The 25,849-nt window shown below is 56.9% G+C and overlaps 1 protein-coding gene across 1 annotated transcript; it reads left to right on the forward strand.

The window, feature by feature from the left end:
- Positions 1-5,121: 5,121 nt before the first annotated feature.
- Positions 5,122-24,811, forward strand: B4GALNT1 (beta-1,4-N-acetyl-galactosaminyltransferase 1). Its single transcript, XM_034071594.1, has 10 exons — positions 5,122-5,324; positions 7,412-7,552; positions 8,503-8,609; positions 9,105-9,142; positions 9,868-10,048; positions 11,299-11,394; positions 14,300-14,487; positions 17,938-18,078; positions 21,321-21,558; positions 24,591-24,811. The coding sequence occupies exons 1-10, from the start codon at positions 5,122-5,124 to the stop codon at positions 24,797-24,799; spliced, it is 1,542 nt and encodes a 513-aa protein (XP_033927485.1). The 3' UTR covers positions 24,800-24,811.
- Positions 24,812-25,849: the final 1,038 nt, after the last annotated feature.

The raw sequence follows: 25,849 nt of genomic DNA on the forward strand, positions 1-25,849 counted from the left end.
TCCCCCATCCCCCATTCCCTCCCATTGCTCCCATTGCCCCCATTGCCTCCCATTACCCCCCATTGCCTCCCATTGCCTCCCATTGACTCCCATTGGCCCCATTGACTCCCATTACCTCCCATTGCCCCCCCCATTAACCCCCATTGCCTCCCATTGACCCCCCCCATTGCCTCCCATTGCCTCCCATTGCCTCCCATTGCCCCCATTGACTCCCATTACCTCCCATTGCCCCCCCATTAACCCCCATTGCCTCCCATTGCCCCCCCATTAACCCCCATTGCCTCCCATTGCCTCCCATTGCCTCCCATTGCCCCCCCCATTTCCCCCATTACCCCCCCATTGCCTCCCATTGCCCCCATTGCCTCCCATTGCCCCCCCCATTACCCCCCATTGCCTCCCATTGCCTCCCATTGCCCCCCCCCATTGCCTCCCATTGCCTCCCATTGCCTCCCATTGCCTCCCATTACCCCCCATTGCCTCCCATTACCCCCCATTGCCTCCCATTGACTCCCATTGCCTCCCATTGCCTCCCATTACCTCCCATTGCCCCCATTGCCTCCCGTTACCCTCCCATTCCCTCCCATTGCCTCCCATTCCCTCCCATTGCCTCCCATTGCCTCCCATTGCCTCCCATTACCCCCCATTGCCCCCATTGCCTCCCATTGCCTCCCATTACCCCCCATTGCCCCCATTGCCTCCCATTGCCTCCCATTGCCTCCCATTGCCTCCCATTACCCCCCATTGCCTCCCATTACCCCCCATTGCCTCCCATTGCCTCCCATTGCCTCCCATTGCCTCCCATTACCCCCCATTGCCTCCCATTACCCCCCATTGCCTCCCATTGACTCCCATTGCCTCCCATTGCCTCCCATTACCTCCCATTACCTCCCATTGCCCCCATTGCCTCCCATTACCTCCCATTGCCCCCATTGCCTCCCATTGCCTCCCATTACCCCCCATTGCCCCCATTGCCTCCCATTGCCTCCCATTGACTCCCATTGCCCCCATTGCCCCCATTGCCTCCCATTGCCCCCCCCCCATTGCCTCCCATTGCCTCCCATTGCCCCCCCATTAACCCCCATTGCCTCCCATTGCCTCCCATTGCCTCCCATTGCCCCCATTGCCTCCCATTGCCTCCCATTGCCTCCCATTGCCCCCATTGCCCCCATTGCCCCCATTGCCTCCCATTGCCTCCCATTGCCCCCCCCACTGCCTCCCATTGCCCCCCATTGCCTCCCATTGCCTCCCCCATTGACTCCCATTGACTCCCATTACCCCCCCCCCCCATCCCCCAGTTCCCATCCCCCCATCCCATCCCCCATTGCTCCCCCCGGACATTCCTCTCCCCCCCCCTCCCCCCCCCATCAATGGGTCCTTTGTTCCACCCCCAATAGAACACAATGGGATCTATGGGGCGGGGGGGGGGGGGGGGAAGGGACCATGGGGTGAACAGAGGGGGGGGGAAGGGACCATGGGGGGGGGGGGGGAAGAGACCATGGGGTGAACGGGGGGGGGGGGAGGGACCATGGGGGGGGGGGGGGAGGGGCTGCGTCGGTGCCATTCCCTATAGGGCCACTGGGGGCTCCCGATCCCATCCCCCCCCCGCAGACAGCAACGGAACCGAAACAACCTCAGGTTGTGGTGCAGGAACCCACAGAACCTATAACCCAACATCCCATAACCCACATCCCCCATCCCATCCCATCCCCATCCCATCCCCATCCCATCCCATCCCCATCCCATCCCCATCCCATCCCATCCCATCCCATCCCATCCCCATCCCATCCCCATCCCCATCCCATCCCCATCCCATCCCATCCCATCCCCATCCCATCCCCATCCCATCCCCATCCCATCCCATCCCATCCCCATCCCATCCCATCCCATCCCCATCCCATCCCCATCCCATCCCCATCCCATCCCCATCCCATCCCATCCCATCCCCATCCCATCCCATCCCATCCCATCCCCATCCCATCCCATCCCATCCCATCCCCCAACCCCCCATCCCATCCCCATCCCATCCCATCCCATCCCCATCCCATCCCATCCCATCCCCATCCCATCCCATCCCATCCCATCCCATCCCATCCCCAACCCCCCATCCCATCCCCATCCCATCCCATCCCATCCCCATCCCATCCCCATCCCATCCCCATCCCATCCCATCCCATCCCCATCCCATCCCCATCCCATCCCATCCCATCCCCATCCCCATCCCATCCCATCCCATCCCATCCCATCCCATCCCCATCCCCATCCCATCCCCATCCCATCCCATCCCATCCCCATCCCATCCCATCCCATCCCATCCCATCCCCATCCCCATCCCATCCCCATCCCATCCCATCCCCATCCCCATCCCCATCCCCATCCCATCCCATCCCATCCCCATCCCATCCCCATCCCATCCCATCCCATCCCCATCCCATCCCATCCCCATCCCCATCCCATCCCATCCCATCCCATCCCCATCCCCATCCCATCCCCATCCCATCCCATCCCCATCCCCATCCCCATCCCCATCCCATCCCATCCCATCCCCATCCCATCCCCATCCCATCCCATCCCATCCCCATCCCATCCCATCCCCATCCCATCCCATCCCATCCCATCCCATCCCCATCCCCATCCCATCCCATCCCATCCCATCCCATCCCCATCCCCATCCCCATCCCATCCCCATCCCATCCCCATCCCATCCCATCCCATCCCATCCCATCCCCATCCCATCCCCATCCCATCCCCATCCCCATCCCATCCCCATCCCCATCCCATCCCATCCCATCCCATCCCATCCCATCCCATCCCATCCCCATCCCATCCCCATCCCATCCCCATCCCATCCCCATCCCATCCCATCCCATCCCCATCCCCATCCCATCCCATCCCATCCCATCCCATCCCATCCCATCCCATCCCCATCCCATCCCCATCCCATCCCCATCCCATCCCCATCCCATTCCCATCCCCATTCCTGACCCTATTCCTGTCCCCCCCCAGGTCCATGTGTGGGGCAGAGCCATGAGCGAGAGCTGAGACCCCCCAGAGACCAACCCGAGGTGAGACTGGGAGTACTGGGGGTACTGGGAGCACTGGGAGCACTGGGAGCACTGGGGGCACTGGGATGTACTGGGGAGCACTGGGATGTACTGGGGAGCACTGGGAGGCACTGGTTAGAACTGGAATGATGGGGGGGCACTGGGGAGCACTGGAGTGATGAGGGGGTACTGGTGTACTGGGAGCACTGGGGGTCACTGGGATGCACTGGTTATCACTGGGGAGCACTGGGATGCACTGGGATGCACTGGTTATCACTGGGGAGCACTGGGATGCACTGGGATGCACTGGTTATCACTGGGGAGCACTGGGATGCACTGGGATGCACTGGTTATCACTGGGGAGCACTGGGATGCACTGGGATGCACTGGTTATCACTGGGGAGCACTGGGATGCACTGGGATGCACTGGTTATCACTGGGGAGCACTGGGATGCACTGGTTATCACTGGGGAGCACTGGGGGGCACTGGGATGCACTGGGATGCACTGGGAGCACTGGGAGCACTGGGGAGCACTGGGATGCACTGGGATGCATTGGGAGCACTGGGATGTACTGGTTATCACTGGGAGCACTGGGATCCACTGGTTATTACTGGGAGCACTGGGGAGCACTGGGGAGCACTGGGATGCACTGGGGAGCACTGGGATGTACTGGGGAGCACTGGGAGCACTGGGATGTACTGGGGAGCACTGGGAGCACTGGGAGCACTGGGATGCACTGGGAGCACTGGGATACACTGGTTATTACTGGGAGCACTGGGAGCACTGGGATACACTGGTTATTACTGTGAGCACTGGGAGCACTGGGATACACTGGTTATTACTGGGAGCACTGGGTAGCACTGGGATACACTGGTTATTACTGGGAGCACTGGGGAGCACTGGGAGCACTGGGATGCACTGGGGGCACTGGGAGCACTGGGAGCACTGGGGAGCACTGGGATGCACTGGGATGCACTGGGATGCACTGGGGGCACTGGGAGCACTGGGAGCACTGAGGGCACTGGGAGCACTGGGGAGCATTGGGAGCACTGGGAGTACTGGGATGTACTGGGATGTACTCGGATGCACTGGGAGCACTGGGGTGCACTGGGAGCAGTGGGGTACACTGGTTATTACTGGGAGCATTGGGGAGCACTGGGATGCACTGGGAGCATGGGGAGCACTGGGATACACTGGTTATCACTGGTAGCACTGGGATGTACTGGGATGCACTGGGATGCACTGGGATGCACTGGGAGCACTGGGATGTACTGGGATGCACTGGGAGCACTGGGGAGCACTGGGAGCACTGGGATGTACTGGGATTCAGTGGGAGCACTGGGAGCACTGGGAGCACTGGGAGCAGTGGGGAGCAATGGGGAGCACTGGGAGCACTGGGAGCACTGGGAGCACTGGGAGCACTGGGAGCACTGGGAGCACTGGGAGCAGTGGGGAGCAATGGGGAGCACTGGGAGCACTGGGAGCACTGGGAGCACTGGGATGCACTGGGATGCACTGGGATGCACTGGGATGCCCTGATTATCACTGGGAGCACTGGGATGCACTGGGGCCACTGGGAGGCACTGGGGAGCACTGGGAGCACTGGGAGCACTGGGAGCACTGGGGGTGCTGGGATGTACTGGGGAGCACTGGGATGCAGTGGGATGTACTGGAAGCACTAGGAGGCACTGGGAGCACTGGGGAGCACTGAGGGCTCTGGGATGCACTGGGATGTACTGGGATGCACTGGGAGCGCTGGGATGTACTGGGATGTACTGGTTATCACTGGGAGCATTGGGGTGCACTGGGATGCACTGGGAGCACTGGGATCATTGGGATGTACTGGTTATCACTGGGATACACTGGGATGTACTGGTTATCACTGGTAGCACTGGGATGTACTGGGATGCACTGGGATGTACTGGGATGCACTGGGATGCACTGGGATGCACTGGGATGCACTGGGATGTACTGGGATCCACTGGCATCAATGGGGAGGGGGGCGTGTCCTCCGGGGTCACCCGAGGTCACGCTCCCCCCTCCCCTCCCCCCCCAGCCCCCCCCTTCCGGCCGCCGCCATGCGCGGCGCTCCCCGCTCATGCGCAGTGGCGGTGGGCGTGGCCTCGGCGCTCGCGCTGCTCCTCCACCTATGGGCGCCTTCGGCCCCGCCCCCCGTGGACCTCACTGGCCACGCCCCCTTCGTCCTGGCCCCGCCCCCCGGGGCGGGCCCGGCGCGCGCCTACCCCCACGTGACCTTCCGCCTGCGCCGTGACGTCATCGGGTGAGGGCGGGGCCAAGGGGGGGGAGGGGGGGGACACATGGGGGGGGGATAATGGATCATACTGGTGTGTACTGGTCCATGCTGTCCATACTGGTCCATGCTGTCCATATGGGTCCATACTGGTCCATACTGGTCCATACTGGTCCACACTGGTCCATACTGGTCCATGCTGTCCATATGGGTCCATACTGGTCCATACTGGTCCATACTGGTCCATGCTGTCCATATGGGTCCATGCTGTCCATACTGGTCCATACTGGTCCATGCTGTCCATATGGGTCCATGCTGGTCCATACTGGTCCATACTGGTCCGTACTGGTGCATATGGGTTCATACTAATCCATACTGGTCCATATGGGTCCATACTGGTCTGTACTGGTTCATATGAGTCCATACTGGTCCATATTGGTCCGTACTGGTCCGTACTGGTCCATACTGGTCCATGCTGTCCATATGGGTCCATACTGGTCTATATGGGTCCATACTGGTCCATATGGGTCCATGCTGGTCTATATGGGTTCATACTGGTCCATGCTGGTCCACACCTGGTCCATATTGGTCCATACTGGTCCATGCTGGTTCATGCTGGTCCACACGTGGTCCATATGGGTCCATGCTGATCCATACTGGTCCGTACTGGTCCACACTGGTCCGTACTGGTCCACACTGGTCTGTACTGGTCCACACTGGTCCATACTGGTCCATACTGGTCCATGCTGTCCATATAGGTCCATACTGGTCCTTATGGTTACATATGGGTCCATGCTGACCCTTAGTGGTCCATACTGTTTAACGCTGCTCCATACTGCTCCATACTGGCCCATACTGGTTTATACTGGTCCGTACTGCTCCATACTGATCCGTACTGGTTCATATGGGTGTATGCTGATCTGTACTGGTCCATACTGCTCCATATGGGTCCATACTGGTCTAAATGAGTTGATACCGGTCCATAGTGGTCCATACTGGTTCATACTGGTTTATACTGCTCCATACTGGTTTATACTGGTCCATACTGGTCCATACTGGTCCATACCTGGTCCATACTGTTCCATACTGGTCTATACTGGTCTATACTGGTCCATACTGTTCCATACTGGTCTATACTGGTCCATACTGGTCTATACTGGTCTGTACTGGTCTATGCTGGTCTATACTGGTCCATATTGGTCTATACTGGTCCATACTGGTTTATACTGGTCCATACTGGTCTATACTGGTCCATACTGGTTTATACTGGTCCATACTGGTCCATACTGGTCTATACTGGTCCATACTGTTCCATACTGTTCCATACTGGTCTATACTGGTCCATACTGGTCTATACTGGTCTGTACTGGTCTATACTGGTCTATACTGGTCCATACTGGTCTATACTGGTCCATACTGGTTTATACTGGTCCATACTGGTCTATACTGGTCTATACTGTTCCATACTGGTCTGTACTGGTTTATACTGGTCCATACTGGTTTATACTGGTCCATACTGGTCTATACTGGTCTATACTGGTCCGTACTGGTTTATACTGGTCTATACTGGTCTGTACTGGTCTGTACTGGTCTATACTGGTCTATACTGGTCTATACTGGTCTATACTGGTCTGTACTGGTCTGTACTGGTCCGTACTGGTCCGTACTGGTCTATACTGGTCTGTACTGGTCTGTACTGGTCCATACTGGTCTATACTGGTCTATACTGGTCTGTACTGGTCCATACTGGTCTATACTGGTCTATACTGGTCTATACTGGTCTATACTGGTTTATACTGGTCTGTACTGGTTTATACTGGTCTGTACTGGTCCATACTGGTCTATACTGGTCTATACTGGTCCATACTGGTCTATACTGGTCTATACTGGTTTATACTGGTCTATACTGGTCTGTACTGGTTTATACTGGTCTGTACTGGTTTATACTGGTCTGTACTGGTCCATACTGGTCTATACTGGTCTGTACTGGTTTATACTGGTCTGTACTGGTCCATACTGGTTCATACTGGTCTATACTGGTCTATACTGGTTCATACTGGTCTGTACTGGTCTATACTGGTCCATACTGGTCTATACTGGTTTATACTGGTCCGCAGGCTGCTCCCCGGCAACAGCTGCTCCTGCTCAGCGGATCCGGAGCCTCTGTTCGGGCAGAGCAGAGTCAGTGACGTCAGCAGCAGCCTCGGAGCCAATGAGAGACTGAGGAGGGAGAGAGAGTACAGAGAGTACAGGCTGAGGTGGGGGAGGGGCAGGTGTGGGGCAGCTATGGGGCAGCTATGGGGCAGCTATGGGGCAGCTATGGGGCAACTATGGGGCTGCTATGGGGCTGCTATGGGGCAGCTATGGGGCAGCTATGGGGATGCTATGGGGCAGCTATGGGGCAGCTATGGGGATGCTATGGGGCAGCTTTGGGGCAGCTATGGGGGAGCTATGGGGCAGCTATGGGGCAACTATGGGGCTGCTATGGGGCTGCTATGGGGCAGCTATGGGGCAGCTATGGGGATGCTATGGGGCAGCTATGGGGCAGCTATGGGGATGCTATGGGGCAGCTATGGGGCAGCTATGGGGGAGCTATGGGGCAGCTATGGGGCAACTATGGGGCTGCTATGGGGCTGCTATGGGGCAGCTATGGGGCAGCTATGGGGCAGCTATGGGGATGCTATGGGGATGCTATGGGGATGCTATGGGGATGCTATGGGGATGCTATGGGGCAGCTATGGGGCAGCTATGGGGATGCTATGGGGATGCTATGGGGCAGCTATGGGGCAGCTATGGGGCAGCTATGGGGATGCTATGGGGCAGCTATGGGGCAGCTATGGGGCAGCTATGGGGATGCTATGGGGATGCTATGGGGCAGCTATGGGGATGCTATGGGGCAGCTATGGGGCAGCTATGGGGCAGCTATGGGGCAGCTATGGGGCTGCTATGGGGGAGCTATGGGGCAGGATGAGCACCTGCTATGGGGCAGTGCTCTATAGCTCAGGTCTCTATGGGTCAGGTCTATGGGTCAGGTCTCTATGGGTCAGGTCTATGGGTCAGTCTATGGGTCAGTCTATAGGTCAGGTCTATAGGTCAGTCTATGGGTCAGTCTATGGGTCAGTCTATGGGTCAGTGCTATAGGTCAGATCTATAGGTCAGATCTATAGGTCAGATCTATAGGTCCCTGACCCACATCCTCTCCCCATAGGGTTCAGTCTCCTGCCGATCGACTCCTCATTGCTCCAGCAAACTCCCCCCTCGAGTATCCGGTTCAGGGGGTGGAGGTTCGACCCCTGCAGACGGTTCTGGTGCCTGGTGAGGGATCTATGGGGCAGGGGCTATGGGGCAGGGGCTATGGGGCAGGGGCTATGGGGCAGGGGGAGCTATGGGGCAGGGGGGGCTATGGGGCAGGGGGGGCTATGGGGCAGGATCTATGGGGCAGGGGGGGCTATGGGGCAGGGGGGGCTATGGGGCAGGATCTATGGGGCAGGGGCTATGGGGCAGGGGGGGCTATGGGGCAGGGGGGGCTATGGGGCAGGATCTATGGGGCAGGGGCTATGGGGCAGGGGCTATGGGGCAGGGGCTATGGGGCAGGGGGGGCTATGGGGCAGGGGCTATGGGGCAGGGGCTATGGGGCAGGGGCTATGGGGCAGGGGGGGCTATGGGGCAGGGGCTATGGGGCAGGGGCTATGGGGCAGGGGCTATGGGGCAGGATCTATGGGGCAGGGGCTATGGGGCAGGGGGGTCGCTATGGGGCAGGGGTCACGAGGCCTCTGCCCCACTCATCCCCCCCAATCTCCGGTCCCATAGGGCTCAGCCTTCAGGCGGCACCAAGGGAGAGCTATGAGGTGAGGACCCATTACCCCATTACCCCATTAAACCCCATTACCCCATTACCCCCATTAACCCCCATTACCCCCATTACCCCATTACCCCATTACCCCCATTACCCCATTACCCCATTACCCCCATTACCCCCATTCCCCCATTACCCCATTACCCCCATTACCCCCATTCCCCCATTACCCCATTAACCCCATTACCCCATTACCCCCATTACCCCATTACCCCATTACCCCATTACCCCATTACCCCCATTAACCCCATTACCCCATTACCCCATTACCCCCATTACCCCATTACCCCCATTACCCCCATTACCCCATTACCCCCATTACCCCATTACCCCATTACCCCATTACCCCCATTACCCCATTACCCCCATTACCCCATTACCCCATTACCCCATTACCCCATTACCCCCATTACCCCATTACCCCCATTAACCCCATTACCCCATTACCCCCATTACCCCATTACCCCATTACCCCATTACCCCATTACCCCCATTAACCCCATTACCCCATTACCCCCATTACCCCATTACCCCATTACCCCATTACCCCATTACCCCATTACCCCATTACCCCCATTAACCCCATTACCCCATTACCCCCATTACCCCATTACCCCATTACCCCATTACCCCATTACCCCCATTAACCCCATTACCCCATTACCCCCATTACCCCATTACCCCATTACCCCATTACCCCATTACCCCCCACTGCAGGTGTCCCTCTCAGCCTCCATGGGCACACTGACGGTGGCTGCGGCTGTAGATGGGGTGACGCTGAGGGGGGAGGGGCAGTCCCAGTTCTCCATCTCCAGCCCCAGTTTGGACCATTTAAACCGACAGCTCCAGTTTGTCACCTACACCAGTACAGTCTATCACCCCAGTACAGCTGACATCGGTGAGGGGGCAGGGGGCATGGGGTCAGGGGGTCACGGGGTGATGGGGTAATGGGGTAATGGGGTAATGGGGTAATGGGTAATGGGGTAATGGGGTAATGGGGTAATGGGGTAATGGGGGTAATGGGGGTAATGGGGTAATGGGGGTTAATAGGGTTTAATGGGGTAATGGGGTAATGGGGGTAATGGGGGTAATGGGGGTAATGGGGTAATGGGGGTAATGGGGGTAATGGGGGTAATGGGGGTAATGGGGTAATGGGGTAATGGGGGTAATGGGGGTAATGGGGTAATGGGGTAATGGGGTAATGAGGGTAATGGGGTAATGGGGTAATGGGGGTAATGGGGGTAATGGGGGTAATGGGGTAATGGGGTAATGGGGGTAATGGGGGTAATGGGGTAATGGGGGTAATGGGGGTAATGGGGTAATGGGGTAATGGGGGTAATGGGGGTAATGGGGGTAATGGGGTTAATGGGGGTAATGGGGTGATGGGGTAATGGGGGTAATGGGGTAATGGGGTAATGGGGGTAATGGGGTAATGGGGTAATGGGGGTAATGGGGTAATGGGGTAATGGGGGTAATGGGGGTAATGGGGGTAATGGGGTAATGGGGTAATGGGGTAATGGGGGTAATGGGGTAATGGGGTAATGGGGGTAATGGGGGTAATGGGGTAATGGGGTAATGGGGTAATTGATGGAATGTGGATGGGATCCAGTCCATGGATGGGATGGGGATGGGAACTGGTCCGTGGATCGGATCCGGTCCATGGGTCAGAGCTGCCCCATAGCTCAGTGTGTGGGTCTCACTATGGGTCAGACCCTGCCCCATAGCTCAGTGTGTGGGTCTCTCTATGGGTCAGAGCTGCCCCATAGCTCAGTGTGTGGGTGTGGGTCTCACTATGGGTCAGAGCTGCCCCATAGCTCAGTGTATGGGTGTGGGTCTCTCTATGGGTCAGAGCTGCCCCATAGCTCAGTGTATGGGTGTGGGTCTCACTATGGGTCAGAGCTGCCCCATAGCTCAGTGTATGGGTGTGGGTCTCACTATGGGTCAGAGCTGCCCCATAGCTCAGTGTATGGGGTGTGGGTCTCGCTATGGGGCTGAGCTCTGCCCCATAGCTCAGGTGTGGGTCTCACTATGGGTCAGAGCTGCCCCATAGCTCAGTGTGTGGGTCTCACTATGGGTCAGCCCCATAGCTCAGGTGTGGGTCTCGCTATGGGTCAGACCCTGCCCCACATCTCCCCATTGCTCCCCCAGTGCAGTTCAGGACCCAGGGACATGAGGCCTCATTCACCATCCGCATCCGGCACCCGCCGGCCCCAAGGCTCTATGGGGACAGCGACGGGGATGGAGGTGACAGCCCCAATACATCCCAGTATATCCCAGTACATCCCAGTACATCCCAGTACATCCCAGTATATCCCAGTGCATCCCAGTGCTCCCAGTGCTCCCAGTGCTCCCAGTGCTCCCAGTACATCCCAGTACATCCCAGTACATCCCAGTGCATCCCAGTACATCCCAGTATATCCCAGTGCATCCCAGTACATCCCAGTACATCCCAGTACATCCCAGTACATCCCAGTGCATCCCAGTACATCCCAGTACATCCCAGTACATCCCAGTGCTCCCAGTGCTCCCAGTACATCCCAGTACATCCCAGCACATCCCAGTGCTCCCAGTGCTCCCAGTACATCCCAGTGCATCCCAGTGCTCCCAGTGCTCCCAGTACATCCCAGTACATCCCAGTACATCCCAGTACATCCCAGTGCATCCCAGTGCTCCCAGTGCTCCCAGTACATCCCAGTGCTCCCAGTGCTCCCAGTGCTCCCAGTGCTCCCAGTACATCCCAGTGCTCCCAGTGCTCCCAGTGCTCCCAGTACATCCCAGTACATCCCAGTACATCCCAGTACATCCCAGTGCATCCCAGTGCTCCCAGTGCTCCCAGTACATCCCAGTGCATCCCAGTACATCCCAGTACATCCCAGTACATCCCAGTACATCCCAGTGCTCCCCAGTGCTCCCAGTGCTCCCAGTACATCCCAGTGCTCCCAGTGCTCCCAGTGCTCCCAGTACATCCCAGTGCTCCCAGTACATCCCAGTACATCCCAGTGCTCCCAGTGCATCCCAGTACATCCCAGTGCTCCCAGTGCTCCCAGTGCTCCCAGTACATCCCAGTACATCCCAGTACATCCCAGTGCTCCCAGTGCTCCCAGTGCTCCCAGTGCTCCCAGTACATCCCAGTACATCCCAGTACATCCCAGTGCTCCCAGTGCTCCCAGTGCTCCCAGTGCTCCCCAGTGCTCCCAGTACATCCCAGTACATCCCAGTACATCCCAGTACATCCCAGTGCTCCCAGTGCTCCCCAGTATATCCCAGTACATCCCAGTGCTCCCAGTACATCCCAGTACATCCCAGTGCTCCCAGTGCTCCCCAGTATATCCCAGTACATCCCAGTGCTCCCAGTACATCCCAGTACATCCCAGTACATCCCAGTACATCCCAGTACATCCCAGTGCTCCCCAGTGCTCCCAGTGCTCCCAGTGCTCCCAGTACATCCCAGTGCTCCCAGTGCTCCCAGTGCTCCCAGTACATCCCAGTGCTCCCAGTGCATCCCAGTACATCCCAGTGCTCCCAGTGCTCCCAGTGCTCCCAGTGCTCCCAGTACATCCCAGTACATCCCAGTACATCCCAGTGCTCCCAGTGCTCCCAGTGCTCCCAGTGCTCCCCAGTGCTCCCAGTACATCCCAGTACATCCCAGTACATCCCAGTGCTCCCAGTGCTCCCCAGTGCTCCCAGTACATCCCAGTACATCCCAGTACATCCCAGTGCTCCCAGTGCTCCCCAGTGCTCCCAGTACATCCCAGTACATCCCAGTACATCCCAGTGCTCCCAGTGCTCCCCAGTGCTCCCAGTACATCCCAGTACATCCCAGTGCTCCCAGTGCTCCCCAGTGCTCCCAGTACATCCCAGTACATCCCAGTACATCCCAGTGCTCCCAGTGCTCCCCAGTGCTCCCAGTACATCCCAGTACATCCCAGTACATCCCAGTGCTCCCAGTGCATCCCAGTGCTCCCAGTACATCCCAGTACATCCCAGTACATCCTAGTGCTCCCAGTGCTCCCAGTGCTCCCAGTACATCCCAGTACATCCCAGTACATCCCAGTACATCCCAGTTCCCCCCCCAGGCTACAACATCTCAGCACTGGTCACCATTGCCACCAAGACCTTCCTGCGCTATGAGAAGCTCTGAGGCCTCCTCCCATTGCCCTCCCAGTTCTCCCAGTGCTCCCAGTGCCCTCCCAGTCCCCTCCCAGTGTTCCCAGTACCCTCCCACTACCCTCCCAGTATCCCTCCCAGTACTCCCAGTTCCCCTCCCAGTCCCGTCCCGGTGTTCCCAGTCTCCTACCAGTGACCTCCCAGTGCCCTCCCAGTGCTCCCAGTCCCCTCCCAGTACTCCCAGTCCCCTCCCAGTTCCCCTCCCAGTACTCCCAGTGCCCTCACAGTTCCCCTCCCAGTCCCCTCCCAGTACTCCCAGTGCCCTCCCAGTCCCCTCCCAGTACTCCCAGTTCCCCTCCCAGTACCCTCCCACTACCCTCCCAGTGCCCTCCCAGTACTCTCCCAGTACTCTCAGTCCCCCCCAGTGCTCCCAGTACGCTCCCACTACACTCCCAGTATCCCTCCCAGTGCTCCCACTACCCTCCCACTACCCTCCCAGTATCCCTCCCAGTGCTCCCAGTACCTCCCAGTTCTCCCAGTTGCCCCCCAGTCCCCTCCCAGTTCCCCTCCCAGTGCTCCCAGTACTCCCAGTTCCCCTCCCAGTCCCCTCCCAGTTCCCCTCCCAGTGCTCCCAGTACTCCCAGTTCCCCTCCCAGTACTCCCAGTTCCCCCCCATTACACTCCCAGTACATCCCAGTACCTCCCAGCACATCCCAGTACATCCCAGTTCCCCACCAGTACATCCCAGTACATCCCAGTTCCCCACCAGTACATCCCAGTACATCCCAGTACATCCCAGTACATCCCAGTACATCCCAGTACATCCCAGTTCCCCCCCCAGGTTACAACATCTCAGCCCTGGTCACCGTTGCCACCAAGACCTTCCTGCGCTATGAGAAGCTCTGAGGCCTCCTCCCAGTGCCCTCCCAGTTCTCCCAGTTCCCCACCAGTACATCCCAGTACATCCCAGTACATCCCATTACCCTCCCAGTACATCCCAGTACATCCCAGTACCCACCAGTATATCCCATTACCCCCCCAGGTTACAACATCTCAGCCCTGGTCACCGTTGCCACCAAGACCTTCCTGCGCTATGAGAAGCTCCGAGCTCTGATCAGCAGCATCCGACGGTTCTATCCGACTGTAACTGTGGTTGTAGCTGACGACAGCCCCAGGCCTGAACCCCTGCACGGGGCTCACATCGAGCACTACCTCATGCCCTTCGGCAAGGTGACATATGGGCTCATATAGGGTGATATAGGGTCCTATGGGTGCTATAGGGTGCTATGGGGTGACATAGGGTGACATGGGTACCATAGGATGCTGTGGGTGATATAGGATGCTGTGGGTGCCATAGGATGCTATGGGTACCATAGGATGCTGTGGGTACCATAGGATGCTATGGGTACCATAGGATGCTGTGGGTACCATAGGATGCTGTGGGTACCATAGGATGCTATGGGGTGACTGTGGTTGTAGCTGACGACAGCCCCAGGCCCGAACCCCTGCACGGGGCTCACATCGAGCACTACCTCATGCCCTTCGGAAAGGTGACATATGGGGTCATATAGGGTCATATAGGGTGCTATGGGGTGACATAGGGTGACATAGGGTGACATGGGTGCCATAGGATGCTATGGGGTGATATGAGTGCTATGGGGTGATATGGGTGACATAGGATGCTATTGGGTGACATAGGATGCTATTGGGTGACATAGGATGATATGGGGTGATATGGGTGCTATGGGGTGCTATTGGGTGACATAGGATGATATGGGATGATATGGGTGACATAGAATGCTATTGGGTGACATAGGATGCTATTGGGTGACATAGGATGATATGGGGTGATACGGGTGACATAGGATGCTATTGGGTGACATAGGATGCTATTGGGTGACATAGGATGATATGGGGTGATATGGGTGCTATGGGGTGCTATTGGGTGACATAGGGTGCTATTGGGTGACATATGATGCTGTGGGTGCCATAGGATGCTGTGGGTACCATAGGATGCTGTAGGTACCATAGGATGCTATGGGTACCATAGGATGCTATTGGGTACCATAGGGTGCTATGGGTGCCATAGGATGCTGTGGGTACCATAGGATGCTGTGGGTGCCATAGGATGCTGTGGGTACCATAGGATGCTGTGGGTGCCATAGGATGCTGTGGGGTGACATAGGATGCTGTGGGTGCCATAGGATGCTGTGGGTACCATAGGATGCTGTGGGTGCCATAGGATGCTGTGGGTGCCATAGGATGCTGTGGGGTGACATAGGATGCTGTGGGTACCATAGTATGCTGTGGGTACCATAGGGTGCTGTGGGTACCATAGGATGCTGTGGGTGCCATAGGATGCTGTGGGTACCATAGGATGCTGTGGGTGCCATAGGATGCTGTGGGTGCCATAGGATGCTATGGGTACCATAGGATGCTATGGGTACCATAGGATGCTATGGGGTGACTGTGGTTGTAGCTGACGACAGCCCCAGGCCCGAACCCCTGCACGGGGCTCACATCGAGCACTACCTCATGCCATTCGGCAAGGTGACATATGGGGTCATATAGGGTGATATGGGTGCTATAGGGTGCTATAGGGTGCTATGGGGTGACATAGGGTGACATAGGGTGACATGGGTACCATAGGATGCTATGGGGTGACTGTGGTTGTAGCTGACGACAGCCCCAGGCCTGAACCCCTGCACGGGGCTCACATCGAGCACTACCTCATGCCCTTCGGCAAGGTGACATATGGGGTCATATAGGGTGCTATGGGTGCCATAGGATGCTATGGGGTGATATAGGGTGATATGGGTGCCATAGGGTGCTATGGGTGACATAGGATGCTATTGGGTGACATAGGATGCTATTGGGTGCCATAGGGTGCTACGGATGACATAAGATGCTATTGGGTGACATAGGATGCTATTGGGTGACATAGGGTGCTATGGGGTAATATGGGTGCCATAGGGTGCTATGGGTGACATAGGATGCTATTGGGTGACATAGGATGCTATTGGGTGCCATAGGGTGCTATGGATGACATAAGATGCTATTGGGTGACATAGGATGCTGTGGGTACCATAGGGTGCTGTGGGTACTATAGGATGCTATGGGTGCTATGGGGCAGCTATAGGGTGTCTGTGCCCCACAGGGCTGGTTCGCGGGCAGGAACCTGGCAGTGTCTCAGGTCACCACCAAGTATGTTCTATGGGTACCATAGGATGCTGTGGTTGCCATGGTGATGCCGTTGGGTACCATAGGATGCTATGGGGCTGCCATAGGATGCTATGGGGTTACCATAGGATGCTATAGGGTGTCTGTACCCCACAGGGCTGGTTCGCAGGCAGGAACCTGGCAGTGTCCCAGGTCACCACCAAGTATGTTCTATGGGTACCATAGGATGCTATAGGGTTACCATAGGATGCTATGGGGTTACCATAGGATGCTATAGGGTGTCTGTACCCCACAGGGCTGGTTCGCAGGCAGGAACCTGGCAGTGTCCCAGGTCACCACCAAGTATGTTCTATGGGTACCATAGGATGCTATAGGGTTACCATAGGATGCTATAGGGTTACCATAGGATGCTATGGGGTTACCATAGGATGCTGTGGGGCTGCCATAGGATGCTATAGGGTTACCATAGGATGCTATGGGGTTCTATAGGGTGTCTGTGTCCCACAGGGCTGGTTCGCAGGCAGGAACCTGGCAGTGTCCCAGGTCACCACCAAGTATGTTCTATGGGTACCATAGGATGCTATGGGGTTACCATAGGGTGCTATGGGGTTACCATAGGATGCTATAGGGTTACCATAGGATGCTATAGGGTGTCTGTGCCCCACAGGGCTGGTTCGCGGGCAGGAACCTGGCAGTGTCTCAGGTCACCACCAAGTATGTTCTATGGGTACCATAGGATGCTGTGGTTGCCATGGTGATGCCGTTGGGTACCATAGGATGCTATGGGGTTACCATAGGATGCTATGGGGTTACCATAGGATGCTATAGGATGCTATGGGGTTACCATAGGATGCTATAGGGTTACCATAGGATGCTATGGGGTTACCATAGGATGCTATAGGGTTACCATAGGATGCTATAGGGTTACCATAGGATGCTATAGGGTGTCTGTGCCCCACAGGGCTGGTTCGCGGGCAGGAACCTGGCAGTGTCTCAGGTCACCACCAAGTATGTTCTATGGGTACCATAGGATGCTATAGGGTTACCATAGGATGCTATGGGGTTACCATAGGATGCTATAGGGTGTCTGTGCCCCACAGGGCTGGTTCGCAGGCAGGAACCTGGCAGTGTCCCAGGTCACCACCAAGTATGTTCTATGGGTACCATAGGATGCTGTGGTTGCCATGGTGATGCTGTTGGGTACCATAGGATGCTATGGGGCTGCCATAGGATGCTATGGGGCTGCCATAGGATGCTATGGGGCTGCCATAGGATGCTATAGGGTTACCATAGGATGCTATAGGGTGTCTGTGCCCCACAGGGCTGGTTCGCGGGCAGGAACCTGGCAGTGTCTCAGGTCACCACCAAGTATGTTCTATGGGTACCATAGGATGCTGTGGTTGCCATGGGGATGCTGTTGGGTACCATAGGATGCTATGGGGTTACCATAGGATGCTATAGGATGCTATGGGGCAGCTATAGGGTGTCTGTGCCCCACAGGGCTGGTTCGCAGGCAGGAACCTGGCAGTGTCTCAGGTCACCACCAAGTATGTTCTATGGGTGGACGACGACTTCATCTTCACACCGAGAACCAGACTGGAGAAACTGGTGGATGTGCTGGAGAAAACCAGTTTGGATCTGGTGAGGAACTGGGGACACTGGTGGGACTGGGGATACTGGTGGGACTGGTGTGATACTGGTGGGACTGGTGTGATACTGGTGCGGGACTGGGGATACTGGTGGGACTGGTGTGATACTGGTGTGGGACTGGGGATACTGGTGGTACTGGTGTGATACTGGTGGGACACTGGTGTGATACTGGTGGTACTGGTGTGATACTGGTGGGACTGGTGTGATACTGGTGGGACTGGTGTGGGACTGGTGTGATACTGGTGGTACTGGTGGTACTGGGGATACTGGTGGGACTGGGGATACTGGTGGGACTGGTGTGATACTGGTGCGGGACTGGGGATACTGGTGGTACTGGGGATACTGGTGGTACTGGGGATACTGGTGGGACTGGTGTGATACTGGTGGGACTGGTGTGATACTGGTGGGACTGGTGGTACTGGTGGGACTGGGGATACTGGTGGTACTGGTGGGACTGGGGATACTGGTGGTACTGGTGGGACTGGGGATACTGGTGGTACTGGTGGGACTGGGGATACTGGTGGGACTGGGGATACTGGTGGGACTGGTGGTGCTGGTGGTACTGGGGATACTGGTGGGACTGGTGGGACTGGTGCGGGACTGGGGATACTGGTGGGACTGGGGATACTGGTGCGGGACTGGGGATACTGGTGGGACTGGGGATACTGGTGGTACTGGTGTGATACTGGTGCGGGACTGGGGATACTGGTGGGACTGGTGTGATACTGGTGAGGAACTGGGGATACTGGTTGTACTGGTGTGATACTGGTGCGGGACTGGGGATACTGGTGGTACTGGGGATACTGGTGGTACTGGGGATACTGGTGGGACTGGTGTGATACTGGTGCGGGACTGGGGATACTGGTGGTACTGGGCATACTGTTGGTACTGGTGTGATACTGGTGCGGGACTGGGGATACTGGTGGTATTGGGGGGACTGGGGGTACTGGTGGGACTGGGGATACTGGTGGTGCTGGGGGTACTGGGGGTACTGGGGGTACTGGGGGTACTGGTTGTACTGGTGGTACTGGGGGTACTGGTGGTGCTGGCGGTACTGGGGGTACTGGTGGTACTGGTGGTACTGGTGGTACTGGGGATACTGGTGGTACTGGTGGTACTTGGGGTACTGGTGGTACTGGTAGTACTGGGGGTACTGGGGATACTGGTGGTACTGGTGGTACTTGGGGTACTGGTGGTACTGGTGGTACTGGTGATACTGGGGGTACTGGGGATACTGGTGGAACTGGTGGTACTGGTGATACTGGTGGTACTGGTGGTACTGGTGGTACTGGTGGTACTGGTGGTACTGGTGGTGCTGGTGATACTGGGGGTACTGGTGGTACTGGTGGTGCTGGTGATACTGGGGGTACTGGGGGTACTGGTGGCACTGGTGCGGGACTGGGGATACTGGTGGTACTGGTGGTACTGGGGATACTGGTGGTGCTGGGGGTACTGGTGGTACTGGTGGTACTGGGGATACTGGTGTGATACTCGTGTGATACTGGTGATACTGGTGATACTGGTGTGATACTGGTGTGATACTGGTGTGATACTAGGGATACTGGTGTGATGCTGGTGATGCAGGAGTGATGCTGGTGATACTGGGGATACTGGTGATGCAGGAGCTCCCAGTGCCAGTCCTGGTCCCACATGCCAATACCCCCCCCATGGGTCCCATCCCCATCCCAGGCTCTCGGGTGCTGCTCTCACCCCATTCCCAGCTCCAGTTCCCATCCCATTCCCATCCCATTCCCAGTCCCATTCCCAGTCCCATTCCCAGTCCCATTCCCATCCCATTCCCAGTCCCATTCCCAGTCCCATTCCCATCCCATTCCCAGTGCTCTCCAGTGCTGTTCCCACCATTCCCAGTGCCTGGAGCTCCTGTTCCCAGAGCTGTGGGGGCTCCAGTGCCAATGTGGGGTCAGGTTCCTGTTACTGGGGCCTCAGGTCCCGTTCCCATTCCCATGTTTGTTCCTATTCCCATACTGGTGTTACTGGTGTTACTGGTGATACTGGTGATACTGGTGATACTGGTGACTGGTGATACTGGTGACTGGTGATACTGGTGATACTGGTGACAGGTGATACTGGTGATACTGGTGATACTGGTGATACTGGTGTTACTGGTGATACTGGTGATACTGGTGTTACTGGTGATACTGGTGATACTGGTGTTACTGGTGTTACTGGTGTTACTGGTGATACTGGTGTTACTGGTGTTACTGGTGTTACTGGTGTTACTGGTGATACTGGTGTTACTGGTGTTACTGGTGTTACTGGTGATACTGGTGTTACTGGTGTTACTGGTGTTACTGGTGATACTGGTGTTACTGGTGTTACTGGTGTTACTGGTGATACTGGTGTTACTGGTGTTACTGGTGTTACTGGTGATACTGGTGATACTGGTGATACTGGTGTTACTGGTGATACTGGTGTTACTGGTGTTACTGGTGTTACTGGTGTTACTGGTGTTACTGGTGTTACTGGTGTTACTGGTGTTACTGGTGTTACTGGTGATACTGGTGTTACTGGTGTTACTGGTGTTACTGGTGTTACTGGTGATACTGGTGATACTGGTGTTACTGGTGTTACTGGTGTTACTGGTGTTACTGGTGTTACTGGTGATACTGGTGTTACTGGTGATACTGGTGATACTGGTGACAGGTGTTACTGGTGTTACTGGTGTTACTGGTGTTACTGGTGTTACTGGTGTTACTGGTGTTACTGGTGTTACTGGTGACTGGTGTTACTGGTGTTACTGGTGATACTGGTGTTACTGGTGTTACTGGTGTTACTGGTGTTACTGGTGTTACTGGTGTTACTGGTGTTACTGGTGATACTGGTGTTACTGGTGTTACTGGTGATACTGGTGTTACTGGTGTTACTGGTGTTACTGGTGATACTGGTGTTACTGGTGTTACTGGTGTTACTGGTGATACTGGTGTTACTGGTGATACTGGTGATACTGGTGATACTGGTGATACTGGTGGTACTGGTGACTGGTGATACTGGTGATACTGGTGACTGGTGATACTGGTGTTACTGGTGTGATACTGGTGTTACTGGTGTTACTGGTGATACTGGTGTTACTGGTGTTACTGGTGTTACTGGTGTTACTGGTGTTACTGGTGATACTGGTGTTACTGGTGTTACTGGTGTTACTGGTGATACTGGTGTTACTGGTGATACTGGTGTTACTGGTGTTACTGGTGCTCCATCCCCTGTGTCCGCAGGTGGGTGGTGCTGTGCGGGAGCTCTCCGGGTTCACCACCAGCTACAGGCAGCGGCTGCGGCTGTTGTCCGGTGGTAGCTCCGGTGACTGTCTCCGCTCCCAGCCTGGCTTCCACCATCGGCTCTTGGGGTTCCCCTCGTGTGTTGTCACCGACGGAGTCGTCAACTTCTTCATGGCCAGGACGGATAAAGTCAGAGAGGTTGGATTCGATCCCAGGCTCAGGAGGGTGGCGCATCTGGGTGAGCCTATGGGGTCTATAGGGTCTATAGGGTCTATGGGGTCTATAGGGTCTATAGGGTCTATAGGGTCTATAGGGTCTATAGGGTCTATAGGGTCTATGGGGGCTATGGGGCTATGGGGCTATGGGGCTATGGGCGCTATGGGGGCTATGGGGCTATGGGGGCTATAGGGTCTATGGGGGTTATGGGGGTTATGGGGTGTGTGGGGTATGGGAGGTTGGATTCGATCCGCGGCTCAGGAGGGTGGCGCATCTGGGTAAGGGGGTATGGGGGCTATGGGGGATATGGGGGCTATGGGGCTATGGGGGCTATGGGGCTATGGGGTCTATGGGGCTATGGGGCTATGGGGGCTATGGGGTCTATGGGGTCTATGGGGGCTATGGGGTCTATGGGGTCTATGGGGTCTATGGGGGCTATGGGGTCTATGGGGTCTATGGGGGCTATGGGGGCTATGGGGCTATGGGGTCTATGGGGGCTATGGGGTCTATGGGGGCTATGGGGGCTATGGGGTCTATGGGGTCTATGGGGGCTATGGGGGCTATGGGGCTATGGGGTCTATGGGGGCTATGGGGGCTATGGGGTGTGTGGGGTATGGGAGGTTGGATTCGATCCGCGGCTCAGGAGGGTGGCACATCTGGGTGAGTGTATGGGGCTATGGGGCTATGGTGTCTATGGGGTGTCTATGGGGTGTCTGTGGGGTGTAGTGTATGGGGTATGTGGGGTATGGGACATGGGGATATGGGGTGTAGGACATCAGGATATGGGTTGTAGGACATGGGGATATGGGGATGTGTGATATGGGGTGTGGGACACAGGGATGTGGGTTATGGGGTGTGGGGTATGGGACATGGGGATGTGGGATATGGGGATATAGGACATGCAGATATGGGATATAGGACATGGGATATGGGGTGTGGGGTATAAGGTCTGGCAGGTGGGGTTCGACCCACAGCTGAGGAGGGTGGCACATCTAGGTAAGGGGGGATATGGGGTCTATGGGGTCTATGGGGTGTCTATGGGGTGTAGTGTATGGGGTATGTGGGGTATGGGGTATGGGACATAGGGATATGGGATATGGGGTGTGGGGTATGGGACACAGGGATGTAAAATATAGGGTATGGGACATGGGGATATGGGGTGTGGGGTATAAGGTCCAGCAGGTTGGGTTTGATCTGCGGCTCAGGAGGGTGGCACATCTACGTAAGGGGGTATGGGGGCTATGGGGCTATGGGGGCTATGGGGCTATGGGGGCTATGATGGATATGGGGCTATGGGGGCTATGGGGGCTATGGGGCTATGGGGGCTATGGGGGCTATGATGGATATGGGGCTATGGGGGCTATGGGGGCTATGGGGCTATGGGGGCTATGGGGCTATGGGGGCTATGGGGTCTATGGGGGCTATGGGTGCTATGGGGGATATGGGGCTATGGGGGCTATGGGGGCTATGGGGCTATTGGGGCTATGGGGGCTATGGGGTCTATGGGGCTATGGGGGCTATGGGGGATATGGGGCTATGGGGCTATGGGGCTATGGGGGCTATGGGGCTATGGGGCTATGGGGCTATGGGGCTATGGGGGCTATGGGGCTATGGGGCTATGGGGGCTATGGGGTGTCTATGGGGTGTCTATGGGGTGTCTATGGGGTGTAGTGTATGGGGTATGTGGGGTATGGGACATGGGGATATGGGGATGTGTGATATGGGGTATGGGACATGGGGATGTGGGATATGGGGATATAGGACATGCAAATATGGGATATAGGACATGGGATATGGGGTGTGGGGTATAAGGTCTGGCAGGTGGGGTTCGACCCACGGCTGAGGAGGGTGGCACATCTGGGTAAGGGCTATGGGGGCTATGGGGTCTATGGGGTGTCTATGGGGTGTAGTGTATGGGGTATGTGGGGTATGGGGTATGGGACATAGGGATATGGGATATGGGGTGTGGGGTATGGGACACAGGGATGTAGAATATAGGGTATGGGACATGGGGATATGGGGTGTGGGGTATAAGGTCCAGCAGGTTGGGTTTGATCCGCGGCTCAGGAGGGTGGCACATCTACGTAAGGGGGTATGGGGGCTATGGGGCTATGGGGGCTATGGGGGATATGGGGGATATAGGGTCTATGGGGCTAGGGGGGCTATGGGGTCTATGGCGCTATGGGGGCTATGGGGCTAGGGGGGCTATGGGGTCTATGGCGCTATGGGGGCTATGGGGCTAGGGGGGCTATGGGGCTATGGGGGCAGTGGGGTCTATGGGGTCTATGGGGGCTATGGGGGCTATGTGGGCTATGGGGGCTATGGGGGCTATGGGGTCTATGGGGTCTATGGGGACTATGGGGGCTATGGGGGCTATGGGGTCTATGGGGTCTATGGGGACTATGGGGGCTATGGGGCTATGGGGGCTATGGGGCTATGGGGGCTATGGGGGCTATGGGGTCTATGGGGACTATGGGGGCTATGGGGGCTATGGGGTCTATGGGGTCTATGGGGACTATGGGGGCTATGGGGTCTATGGGGTCTATGGGGTCTATGGGGGCTATGGGGGCTATGGGGCTATGGGGGCTATGGGGTCTATGGGGGCTATGGGGGCTATGGGGGGTATGGGGGATATGGGGGCTATGGGGGCTATGGGGGCTGTGGGGGCTATGGGGCTATGGGGGCTATGGGGGCTGTGGGGGCTATGGGGGCTATGGGGGATATGGGGGATATGGGGTGTGTGGGGTGTGGGACGTGGGGTTTGACCCACGGCTCAGGAGGGTGGCACATCTTGGTGAGTATAGGGCCTATGGGACACAGGGATATGGGATGTGTGATATGGGATATAGAACATGGTATATGGGATGTGGGATATAGGACATGTGATATGGGATATAGGACATGGGGTATGGGATATAGGATATGGGGATATGGGATATAGGACATGAGGATATGGGATATAGGATATAGGATATAGGATATGGGCTATAGGACACAGGTCTATAGGACACAGGTATATAGGACATGTGTATATGTGACCTGTGTCCCCCCCAGAGTTCTTCCTGGACGCTCTGGGTCTGCTCCACGTTGGTTCCTGTGAGGATGTGGTTGTTGATCACGCGTCGAAGCTGTCGCTGCCCTGGCGGCGCTCGGAGCGCGAGCGGCTGTACCTGCACTACCGCTACCCGCGGGACAACAGCCGCGGCCTCCGGTACCGCATCCTGTACTACAAGAACAGGCTGCAGTGCATGGCTGGGAACTGACGGCACTGGGAACACCACATAGGGCATCCCATAGGGCATCCCATAGGGCACAACATGGGGCACAACATAGAACACCCTATGGGGCACACTATGGGGCACAGTGTGGGGCAGACTATGGGGCACACTATGGGGCACACTATGGGGCACAGCGTGGGGCACACCATAGAACACCCCATAGAACACCCCATAGGACACCCCATAGGGCATCCCATAGGGCACACTATGGGGCACAGCCTGGGGCACACCATAGAACACCCCATAGGGCACAGTGTGGGGCAGACTGTGGGGCACACTATGGGGCACACCATAGAACACCCCATAGAACACCTCATAGGGCATCCTATAGGGCACACTATGGGGCACACCATGGGGCACACCATAGAACACACCATAGGGCACCCCATAGAACACCCCATGGGGCACACCATAGAACACCCCATAGAACACCCTATGGGGCACAACATAGGACACCCCATAGGGCACACTATGGGTCACACTATGGGGCACAGCATGGGACAGACTATGGGGCAGCCTATGGGGCACAGTGTGGGGCACAGCATGGGACACCCTATGGAGAAACCCATGGGACACCCTATGGGGCACGGTGTGGGGCAGACTGTGGGGCACCCCATAGGACACCCCATAGGACACGCCATGGGACACCCCCATAGGACACCCCATAGGACACCCCATAGGGCACGGTGTGGGGCAGACTGTGGGGCACCCTATGGGGCACAGTGTGGGGCACCCTATGGGGCATCCTATGGGGCACAGTGTGGGGCAGACTGTGGGGCACACTATGGGGCACAGTGTGGGGCAGACTATGGGGCAGCCTATGGGGCACCACATGGGGTACCCCATAGGACACCCAATGGACAAACCCATGGGGCACCCTATGGGGCACCACGTGGGGCACAGGGTAGGGCACAGTGTGGGGCAGACTATGGGGCACAGCGTGGGGCACCCCATGGGGCACCCCATAGGACACGGTGTGGGGCAGACTGTGGGGCAGAGTATGGGGCACACTATGGGGCACCCTATGGGGCACAG

Source organism: Melopsittacus undulatus, chromosome 21 (assembly GCF_012275295.1).
Source record: "Melopsittacus undulatus isolate bMelUnd1 chromosome 21, bMelUnd1.mat.Z, whole genome shotgun sequence".
NCBI classification, from domain to species: domain Eukaryota; kingdom Metazoa; phylum Chordata; class Aves; order Psittaciformes; family Psittaculidae; genus Melopsittacus; species Melopsittacus undulatus.

Coding starts and splice junctions, on each gene's coding strand:
- B4GALNT1 (XM_034071594.1), top strand. CDS start 5,122: ATGCGCGGCGCTCCCCGCTCATGCGCAGTGGCGGTGGGCGTGGCCTCG. Junction 14,488..17,937: donor ACCTCATGCCCTTCGGCAAG/GTGACATATGGG, acceptor TGTGCCCCACAG/GGCTGGTTCGCAGGCAGGAA. Junction 18,079..21,320: donor AGAAAACCAGTTTGGATCTG/GTGAGGAACTGG, acceptor CTGTGTCCGCAG/GTGGGTGGTGCTGTGCGGGA.